At 36.7% G+C, this 12,094-nt stretch overlaps 1 protein-coding gene across 7 annotated transcripts in view; it reads right to left on the bottom strand.

The window, feature by feature from the left end:
- DMD (dystrophin) overlaps positions 1–12,094 on the bottom strand; it is a 2,426,617-nt gene that overhangs the window by 478,365 nt on the left and 1,936,158 nt on the right. For all 7 annotated transcript variants that reach the window (XM_072743155.1, XM_072743156.1, XM_072743160.1 and 4 more), the window contains one exon: positions 4,464–4,653. In XM_072743155.1, coding sequence (XP_072599256.1) covers positions 4,464–4,653 — 190 coding nt within the window. The remainder of the gene's footprint in view (positions 1–4,463; positions 4,654–12,094) is intronic.

Consider the following 12,094-nt stretch of genomic DNA (forward strand, 5'->3'; position numbering starts at 1 on the left):
CTAATACAGAGGGTTTTGAATATATCCAGTATGCACATTCTCATTCTTTCTCTCTCTTTCCCTCTCTCTCACACACATACACAGCCAAAATCAAAGTTATACACACACACACACACACACACACACACACACACACACACACACAAAACCCGACCCTGACTTAAGAGTGATGAACTCTGTTATTTCCTATTCTATTCTGCTAATTTTATTCCTTTCTATTTAAAAATTGTGATGCCAAGTAAAATAAATCAGACAGAAAGACAAATACTATATGATCTCTCTTATATGTGGAATCTAAAAAACAAACAAAACAAAACAAAATTAGCTAACAGATATAGAGAACAGATTGGTGGTTGCAAGAGATAGGGGTAAAAGAAATGGATGAACTGGAGTTTTTTTTTTTTTTTGGTTTAAAAAAGTTAAATAAAAGTAAAAAAATTAAAATTGTGGATTGATAGTCATTGAATTATACAACCTAATACTTTGAACTGTGTTCGAAAAGCATCTCTGTAATCATGTTTGTGGTTGTCCTCATGCCATACTAGGCACTTAACAGATTTCATGGATTAATCAAAGTTCTTGAGGAAATGATATATATAAAAGTTTTTACATATCCAAAAGAGTAGGCAGTCATTGCCAGGCAAAAGAAAAATATCAAGATTAACTTTTATATTCTTTAGACACCAAAGAAGAAGTATAGAAAATTGTATAAAACTCAGTTCAAATTATAGCAAAGGAAAGGAATACACAGAGGGTTTCCTTTTCTTAGAATTAGGGAACCTCAGATTACCTCTCTATTCTTAGATGTCCCAAGAAAGATGACAATCCAATTTATTCAGAATACTAATTGTGTTACTAAGATTGCATTCTTCTTTCTTCCTTTGGAATTAACCAGTGGGCCAAGATTTTTTTTGTGAGAAACACTGAGGAAGTTACTTCCCCAATTTCAAAAATGTATTAGAAATATAAGCTTCCTTAATCAATTTACAGGTGCACGCTGATGTACAATTCAAAGTTTATCAAGCTAGGCTCTCTGGAAATGTTTTCTTTAATAGGAGAGAACTTTTATGATGGGGTTGGGTAGGGAGATATGGGTAAAAACAAACAAGCTTAGACAAGAAACTGGGTTTAAAGCTATGGCCTGAGACAAGATCCAGATCACAGATGAAGGAATCTCAAATATTAATTACTCCATAGTTTCTCTTGTCAGGAAAAAGATCCTAATTACACCTTTATGACCATCTCTCCCCAACATATACCTACACCCACATACCTTCTTTACAAGCTGGTATTACAATGATCTCTTAGGGGTCCTTAGAGAATCAGTTAAGATTGGCAGAAATCTTGTGAAATATTAGCAAAGTTACAGAGGCTTCCCATTTTCAGATAGTTATTGATGGTTTTATGTCAGAATTTGGAACAGAGGCTATATTTATTAATTCTCTGGGGCCCAAAGTGGAAATGTTTTGGACACAGGAAGAATATGATCCAACTATGAATACAGTTTTTTTTATTTTAAAGATAAATTTGCAATATAAAAATTCTCAGACTGTCACCTCTCAGGGTTCTATATGATATTCTATAAAAATGTATTAGCTTTAACATTCCAGTTAGACTGTCAGAAATAACACTATTTATAAGAAAAATCTCCTCATCCTGAAGTATAAGGACAACTATAACGTCCTTGCTTTTACCAAGAAAACTAAATAAGCATTTTTTCTAATATGAGGAAGGAATTTTAATGGCTTTCAGAGTGAAATTACTCAGATTAATTCCATTCAGGAAGCATATGCTTCATAAAACATGTATTCTTATAGAACCCATGAATTGTGATTATTGCTGAGAGAATTAAATATCCTGTGAAGTGGATTGTAAATAACAGTGATACTCATTCTAGCAAGAGCTGGGGCGGGGGGGGGATCTCCATATATAGAAGAATTGATTGACAGTCATAGAGCAAAAACATATTTGTGAAGGCTCCCCCCAACCCCCTGCCAGCCCCTGTATCCATTCAGCAGCATTTTCACAAAATAAAACATCAATGCTTTCGGGTGGACAGATGTATTGGAATCTGCTGGGAGAGCTGATGTTCTGGCTAGGCATTTGGAGTTTCCTTTTTTAATATGTAAGAATTACTTTCGCTCTACAGCATGAATCAAACAATGAACATAATGCTACCAGCTTCTTCAAACAAAGTGAAAAGGCGAATCATTATACTTTTTTTCCTTCACACATATTATAGAAAATTCCTTTTGTTCAAAATAAAAAAAATCTTTGTAAGGGAAATAAAACAAAGACTTCCATTTAGCTGAAATACTGAAATTGCATGTAATCTCCTAAAATATGTGGTTATATTTATTTTCAATCTTGGCGTTTCCATTTGTTGCTTTTAAACCCCAGTACCTTAATTCAATCCTATCACTTGAAATGCACCATTAACAACAATAATCAATAGTTTTAGTAATTTCGAATTTTTTCCATGACATCTCCAAATCTTTCATCAAAAGACTGTTATCCGGCCATCCAACTGAAAATCAGAGCTGGCTATAAAAGTCATTTCTATCCATAAAATGTAGTTTCAACCTCAGGCAACTGGAATTTATAGAAAACCCAATATTAACACAGAGGGAATGAAAAAATTGTCTCTATTTTAAAATAGTGTTGGGATCTCAGCTAGTCCTATTGTAGTTAAGGGGAAAATGATATGTCTAAGGTTTTCAGGAACTCTAGAGGAGTTTTATATAGCTTTTAATAACAAATACTTTTTATGAGTAATATACCATAAGCTAAGAAAATGTCCTCTGCATAACTTTCAACTGTTTTTGAAAGGGAGCTCAGAGATCTAAACACAAAATGTAGTTTCTTCTCCATTCTCCCATAGGAGATACAGTTTAAAAACAAGGCAACTTTTTCTCTTAATGATTCAGAATCTTGCAGTTTCTCAGAATTTTCATTGTATAGTAATGCAGATAACAACATATAGTAGATACATGGATGTGTCTTTGCCCTCAATCAGACTTGTTTACTAATTTAAAGGATGTTTTATTAAATCTTTATTATAAAATGGTCTCTTGGATTATTCTTTCTTTTCAAACTAATCTGCTAAAAAACCCACGTGAAGTTTTATTCTTTATCTACCATAGCTGATGAGAATATGTGAGCCCATATATTTATTAAAATTCGAGGTAGCTTCATGGGTATGTAGAAGGAGGAAGAACTAAAAGTTTATAAAATATCACAAGTAAGTTGCAGCAGAATATTTTCTAACCATTCATCTAAGAGTTACCAAAAAAATCTAACTTTGCATTGCTTTTATATTCTAGAGCCATGGGACACATCTACAAAGATAAAGTCAGATATTGCTCTAACAAACTATGATGAACGAACCAATGATCAAACTAATTCAACACACATTGTGGAGGAGCGAGTGGGGTCTAAGGAGCATGGAAGACACAAATGACGAATTTGAGAAGCTATGAATTGCCACTGTCATTAACTCTATGCACAAGAGCAGGAAAGTAGATCAAGTATCCTATCAAAACAGAAAAAAAAAGAAGGAAAACGAGGAAAGAAACATTGCTTATTATGGTCTGACGGTGGAATTATTTTTCAAGCTAGGATATACAATCACTTTTTTCATCATAATTTAAATATATGGAAAAAAGTAGTCCAAAACCTGGATCATATTGTTTTTAACACTCTAAGTTTGAGATACTAGTAAAATTCTTGTTTCACGTCAGAAAACTCAACTATACATAACAACACTTCATAATGGTTCAGAAAATTATATCAGGCACTGAGAATGAACATAAGAAGCCTCCTTGAACCAAGATGTCATTTAGACAAAACTACCCTAAACTTCCCTTTTCACTGTTTATGCATATGAAATTTTATAGCAATAATTGTTGTTTCTAGGAAAAACAATTGTCTGAAAATTGTATGATCATTAACTATGACAAATTTAGCCATCTCATTTTTCTTTTTACAGATCGTGTTGGGAAGAAAGCTACAAAATGCCAGATTAACATTTCAAAATGTATTTGGAAGTAATGAAGGGAAACTGATTCAGTTAGCAACGCTAAATAAAACAGACAATTCATACAGATGCTTTCCCTGTAAAATATTAAATAAACACTCCAAAATGGCAACTTTTTCCATTTAATAAACCAATTCCTAATTTATTTCTTGGAGCAAAGTTTCTCCTTGGCCAAAGCTCTGGTTTTACGTGCAAGTTTTCCCTGGTGAAAAAAACATGGACCATTTGGAAGACTGGGGTGTTAAATGAAATACTAAATGACTTTGCTTTCTCCCTCTGCCTCTTTCCTTCTTGGCCATATGCCGCACTGTATCACGCCATATAAAACAACCACTTTACTTTGTCCCCAGCACATCAGTTATGAAGACCGACGCTGTGAACTGTTCACATGGATTCACAAGAGGCAAAGTAGAAAAGCTTTACTTACTTGCCATTGTTTCATCAGCTCTCTTACTCCCTTGGAATCTTCTAGAAGCCTTTCCTTATGGGTGGCATCCTGCAGGACGTTGGCAGTTGTTTCGGCTTCTGTAAGCCAGGCAAGGAACTTCTCCAGGTCCAAGGGGAACTGTTGCAATAATCTGTGGGTTTCTTCCAGAGCAGCCTCTCGCTCACTCAATCTGCAAAGGAACAAATGTCCAGATGTAATTCTCCTCAGTTATCAGAATGGTGCACCCCGGGGGCCCTCATTAAAGGAGCTAAGATCAAGGGACTAAATTGTAATGTACCAACAAGGGTATGGGTTGTCGCTAAAAGTCCTCTTAGAAGCAACAACTAGAATAGTGTGTGTGTATGTATATTTGTGTGTGTGTGTGTGTAGACTCTGGAGTGTTCATATATGAACTTCCAAAAACAATCTTTTTTTTTAACTTGATAGTTTTTTTTTACTGGTTGACTGTGAAAACTTATTTTCATATGCTGCAAAAGTGAAAGCTCATCTTTATAGGTAAAGCTCCCAAATCCCCATACCATGCTTATCTTTGATGTCACCTGAGGCAGAAAGTCAGGATTCAGTAGGCAAGGAAAAAGGTCAAGAAAATGCAAAGCTAAACCAGAAAGTCGAACAGTGGAGGAAACAAGAGAAAGGGATCAGAGGGCAGACGAGAACAGAAAGACTAACAAGGAGAAAGATGACATATTTCACAGAAAACATTGTGCAACATATCACATTGCGTGACAGTATTGTGTTCTAATGGCTCTAACTACAGTGTTAGCTTTACATTTTGTTATCTGATGGTCATGCAACTGAGAATATTCTCCTAAAGGAAAAACTTCTGTGTAATGGAAAAAGGAAAGCTGAAAACCCAGCCAGACCTGGGTCCAATCCCAATATCCTCTACCATCTGTGTGGTATATCAGCTTACTTAACCTGAGTTCAAAGTTTCTTATCTACAATGCCTATTGCTGGGCTGAGAATGAAAATATGACAATGTGTGTGTCAGGATGACTGCCTCCCACATACCCTTAGTTATATATCAGGGTTACTCAAACACCTTCCTTCACTCGGCCCACATCCCATTACTCTTTCTCTAAACTTTTTAAAAAGATTTTATTTATTTGAGAGGCAGAGAGAACACATGAGTGGGGAGGGAGGGGCAGAGGTAGAGGGAGGAGCAGACTCCCTGCTGGGCAAGGAACCTGAAGCGGGCTCTATCCCAGGACCCGGACCGTGACCTGAGCAGAAGGCAGATGTTTAACCAATTGAGTCACCCAGGCGTCCCCCCACCCTTCCTCTAATCTTTTAGAAAGGGTGAACCAAATTTCCTAATGACACAAAAATCTAAAAAATTTATTATATATATATATATACACATATATATATAATGCATATATTGTGGATACACACACATATGCCCTCAGCAAAAATCTACATAATAACAGCTTGGAGGGAAAATTGCCTTTGGCAGTAACAGTCCCATCTAAAAAGATTCAGGTAAATTTTGTCTGCAATGAGGAAATTAGTAGTCTATTTAAATGCCATATTTGCCTTCTATTACTACACAAACACTTTCTGGGATTAAACATAAGCTAAAAATGGATTTTAAAAAATTGAACACTTGAATATGATACACACTGCTTGTTAGGATGTGATTGTCAATAATTATGCAAAACTGCAATTTATTTCAGCAGCAACTTTATCATGGGATGTGCAAACCAGGCAATAAACAGCTCCTGCCGAGCCAGCGGCAGCAAAGCCCCCGGAAGAGCTGTTTATTCATCACGGGTGAGGTTTTTGCTGAGCCTACAGTCTTCCACAGTGTAGTTTCGGTGCTCATACTGGATAAAAATCTTCTGTCTGCATTAACTGGTGGAGGGTAGAATAGGTTTATGAGGATGCAGCTATCGGAAAAAAAGGAAGCATTGCATGAAGCTATTTATCAACCCCTAAATAAACTGTAATGCTGCATAGCCTAAAGTTACCTTGGCATTTGGGTTGGGCAAATCAGTTCAACCTTGCCTAGTTCATGGACTAACCTGGACTGCTTGCTCCCTGCTTATCTGGTTTTCAAACTATCAATGGAGGGAGGAAGATCAAAATAGTTATTTATTTATCTTTTTATTCAGTATGACTTAAAAGCTCAGAACCATTGCAACAGCACTGAGAATCTTAATGTTACAATCTGGCATGAAACGCACAGGTTGAAGCACCTGAAACCTGCTCACATCTGGCCGTTTCTGACCTACAGAAGTGGCCATCTCATCCTGTTCAAGCTAGTATTTCTAGGCTGACTTGCGCATCAGAAATCACTAAGACTTACGCCACCTCTAGCCTAAAATTTGGGGTAGAAATAAGCTGTCGCATTCCAGAAGACAAGTGCAGGGTTAGACGATGACATATTTTCTAACATGCTCCAACTTCATGGAAAATAAAAGGACAAAAATGAAACTCTCAGGGCAGAGTGAAGCCTGGAGAGAGGTAGACAGTGTGCATTTTATTATCAGGGTCCCCCTCATCATGAGCTGCACACGATGCTCCCCCATTCTTGAACTAAAAACACCACTTATCCTCTGCTTCCAGAGAAAGTAACTAGTAAATAACTTTCCAAGAGTTCTTTGTAAAATACGATGCACATAAATTAGATGAAAGGGTTCTACCGAGACAATGAGATTTCTAGCCAAATCCTACCAGCGAGTTTGCTGCTTTGTAAATTAGGCCCTTAGGGAAGAACAGTAACTCTTGTAGGACAGTAAGGCACCATTTTCCTCAATGATACCCTAGTGCTCAGAAATATTGACAACATCAAGCTTAATCTTTGCTAATTTGGAAAATATGTTAACAAAATTCAATGGCCGTGAGAGCAGAAAATCTCTTCAAATGAGTTCTTTTACAGGCCTCTTTGATCAGAGGTGAGATTGTTGTTTCCTGCTCATGTGGTAGTTTTAAGGCTGCATCCTTTCTCCTGAGGTCAATCTACATACAGCGAATTCCTAAATTTTAATCGCACCAAGCCTAGACCAGAAATGAGTCAAGGGTACTTATATGTCATATTTGTGCATTCAAAATAGCTCCGGATGTATGTCATACTTTTTAATTTTCCATAACCATATGGCCTTAAGTGGCTTATATGATTAATAAAAATGCAGAAATAATGAGAATCATAAAGAAATCTTAAAAATTGTTTTAGAATAAAACCGAAGATCTTGAACATGAGTTATCTTATCAATTCTGTCTGGGTTATCCAATTACGGGATCCTGGTGAAAATTTGGGTGAACTTTAAAAGTAACAATGCCCAGGTATTGGAAATAGTAATAATACTTTACGAATATATTCTACTACAGGGGTTAAGTCCTTTTTTATGCAACTAATATTGTCAGCTATTCTAGGTTTATAACATGTAATAGCTAAGAATCTGGTGGAGTGTGGACTGGTATGATGACTTTTAATTTTTTTTTTTCTGTTTAAAAGGTCACCATGTACCTTTCTCAAGTGCCTAAGTATGAGTGGTATGGTACAGTGGTTCTCAAAATGTGACCCACAGACCAGTGGCATTAGCATTATCTGAGAACATATTAGAAATGCGAATTCTCAAGCCTTACCCTGGACCTGCTAAATCAGAAAGTCTGTGCATGGAGTTCAGTGGCTGTGTTTTAACAAGTCTTCTAGGTGATTCCAATATATGCTAAAGCTTTGAGAATCACCGCCACTCGAGACCCATTCATTTTGCCCTAGCTTCTGAGAAAGCTACTGGAGGCAGGATGCAGCCAATGACTGGTGAATGTGTGGGCTATAAAAGCCTGGTCCTCTTGCTCCAACTCAGAACAATTCGGGAGGATTGGGGAGGGGGGTGGTTGATTGATGTTGTGGTTGCAACTGCACTGAAGCCCAGCTTCTCCTTCCCTGTCCTGCTTCCTTCCTGTTCCTTCCCTCACAGGTGTTAATCCTGACAGCACTCGCTAACAAAATTCCTGCAAGTTAATCGCTTTCTCAGAATCTGCCTCCTGGGAAAACTGACATGCTGAGATGTCATACTAAATGAGGATTTTAAAAATATACATGCTTAAGAAATAAATGTATGTGAGAAATATACAACTACTTACATGGACTGTGGTCTCATAAGGGGACAGGATGGAGTATTCTCACGCTCAGGAAATGAGCCTGAAGAGCGCCTGCACCCTTGGTTGCCCTTTAAGAGGATCTATAGAGAGGCACCTGGGTGGCTCAGGTCATGATCTCAGGGGTCCTGGGATTGAGCCCCTCATCGGGCTCCCTGCTCAGTGGGGAGTCTGCTTCTGTCCCACCCCCTGCTTGTGCTCTCTCACTGGTGCGCTCTCTCAAATAAACAAATAAAATCTTAAAAAAAAATAAGGATCTATACGTAGTGTAGAGTTGCATTATCACCAGTTAGAAGCAAGAACTTACTGAAGGGCAAAATGCTGTAGCTGTAAAGCTTAGTACAACCCTGTACCTGCCCAAGAAGGTACTCATCCAGAGCCAATTCCGCTCAAAGGGGAAGAATTACAGAATGCAGGTCTTCAGCATCTCCGTTTTCCTTTTAAGAACTGATTATCAGTGAGGCAATCAGACAAGCAATACTCTGATCTGTCACCAAGCACCCACACACATATCAGGGTATCTCTAACTAAATCTTTAAGACTCCAAATTTTCTATTGAGTTGAATATCAGCAATTTCTTATGGGTCAACTTAATACATAAAAAGCACATGAGGAAAGGGAAACTTATTACTTTCCCAAGTAAGGCTGTAGAGCTGAATGAATGCATAGACAATATTCTACTCATAGATACATGAGTGGACAATACTTTATCAGTGCACTGTAACCAGGAGTTTCCATATATAAAATTTTAAAAATATGTTATTATATATATATATACACACATATATATATATAATCAAACAGAAAGAAACACATGGAATATTTTTAGGGGGAAAAAGTCTCAATCTGATAGAGGAGGCTATTTGGCCCAGGTGTTTTTTTAAGTGTGACAAATTGAGGAAATTCACAGCACTCAGTCTTCTGCTAAAAAACACTCCTGATCTGTGCCCTGGTATTGTCATGGAGTAACCAAATAAAATACCCGCACTATCACCTTCCTGGCTTATTTGCATTGAACCACTATCATTTCCTATGATGTTTTTAGGAAATGATTACAGGATGACAATTTTTTCCCTTTTGTTGGTGTTAGATACCGATATAAGAGAATGAGCACCTTAGCAGCAACGTGCAACACTAGTCACAGGACCAAACATAACCTGAGGTTCGATCTCTCTGTAACTGTAACAGTCTCCACTGACTTGCTAGAAAATGCATTACATTTTGATTTTTAAAAATCACTTCAGATTGTGTTTTCAAGGGACAGCTAGAATTGTATTACCAATGGATATACAGCAGTTTGTTGAAAGGATTCCATTTAATCGCTAGCAATTGTATTAGTAATTTGCACCAAGGAGAAGCATGAATCTAAACTAAGTCCTTCAATAATGCTTGGCCCAGTCCCCCGTCAGTACCTGTCTAGCCACAACTCTAATGTTGTGGCTTAGGGCAACATCTACCTAGAAATACAGCCACAGAAGCATTCTGGCTGTGAGAGGATGTTTCTCTTTTCTCCTCTGCGGCTGAACGATACAGTGAGAAATATACTGTGTTCTTTTAACTATTGACCCAGAATAAGAGATCAAGGCTCTAAGATATGGCACAGAAAAAATATTTTTAAAGCTAACATCCATATAGTTTTTCACATGTTTTAAAATATATTTAGACTTATTCTCTCATCATTTTATAAGGTATCTCCAATTTTTTCTACCTACAGTCTGCTTCTGTTTTTCTTTGTATGCCTTCCAGTTGGATATTTCATTCCCTCTCAATGGCTTTAAGCTCTACACAGATCATCATTAAATCAGCACCTCATTCCTTTTTGTTTTTAGCACCTCATTCTTATTTGTACATGCCTACCAACATCTCATTAAGTCATCTATGCATCTATTCCATACGTATTATGTGCCAGGATCTATGTTCAGTGATGGTGACACAAAAGTCAATGAGGCATGGACATGGACTTTGGCATTTAATATATTCAATTCTGGTGGAGGAGACAGAGAGGTAAACATTTAGCTATACTTACGGTGTGATTAAGCCTATAATTCATGTGGATTCCCTACCAGTAGCTCAAATGTATTCATGAACTAGGATCTCAATTTGCCTAACAAGTGATAAATCTACCTTTAAACATTTTTCTGGCCTTTTCTGATCAAAGGAAGTAGAGATCAACTAGCTGGATTTTATCTCAACATACGGTGACAGATGCTCAAAGTTGGCCTAATTGAATTGATTTTCATAAAAATAAGAAATCTCTTGGATCTATGGTCCAGGTTATTGCTGGTTTCATTTTGCTGTTGGTGAGATTCATTCTGAAAGAACTGGATGACTTTTCCAAAGTTGCACACAAGTGGCAGAATTGGGATTATAGCCCAAGTCTTGCACCCTAGAAATTTTTATAACTCTGAAAGTAGATATTGGTGTCTACATCCCTCAGATACATTCATTGCAGGAAAAGAAAGAAAAGTGCAGATTCAGTTATACCACTGAATCCTGGTCTTCATTTTGGAGTACAGATTTAACTATTTGTTAGTTACTTTACCATAAGCAGAATCATTGAAACGTGAAAAAAAGTACACATAAGGGAACACAGACATGCAAAGATATTTTCCCACCCTAACTAAAGCAGAAAGATCTAGCTGGTGTTTGCTTCAAAACAAAACAAAAAAATCCATTTTCAACGCAAATTTGCTGGTTTGCTGTTCACCGACACATGAATTAACGAGGTTTTCATCCCCTCTCTCCTGAGGTCTGGTACTAAATTACTCAAACTCTCCAGAGTTAATTGGAAACCATGACCTAAATGTTCCCAAAGTATTGCTGATTAGTTCTCAGAAAACTCATTCCCATCTTTCCTCACCCCAGACAACACAGGATGACTTTTTAACATGTGCAGAAGCAACACACTTGCATGAAAAATAGATTAATGCTCTAAAGATAAACTGCAGCTTTGAAGTTATCTGCTGAAACTTCCTTCAATGATACAGACATTTTAGTAAAAAAAAAATTTATATCACGTAGACTATACCTTTAGATAGTAAGAGAGTATCCCCATGATCATGCAAGGAATTTTAAAATACAACATTCCATACATATATCTTTTGATTCTTTGAACATTTTTAAAATTGAGATTTGTACAGTATATCATCAGAGAAACAACCATTATTACATACTTTTCCTAAAAGCACTGGGACATTTCTGAGAAGAAAATGTTGACAATGGTTAAAACTTTCCATTATTCTTTGCATTACTCATTTCATTTGACTTCTGTTTCTGTCATGTATCACTGAGAAAAATTAGGTGATAAAAGAAGTGTACAAAATATTATGCATAGGTGAAATACTCAATATATATGTACATATATGTATTTCTATCTTGGATTGTTAACAAAGAGGTCAATTTTTGACATCTCTAAATAAATTCTCAATGATTTGTATTATGTGGTCTGTAAGGTGAATTTTCGGTTTTGGTCACTTGTAGTGTAACTCTCTTTAGGAGGTGTGTTT

The sequence above is a fragment of the Vulpes vulpes genome, chromosome X (genome assembly GCF_048418805.1).
Source record: "Vulpes vulpes isolate BD-2025 chromosome X, VulVul3, whole genome shotgun sequence".
Classification (NCBI taxonomy): Eukaryota; Metazoa; Chordata; class Mammalia; order Carnivora; family Canidae; genus Vulpes; species Vulpes vulpes.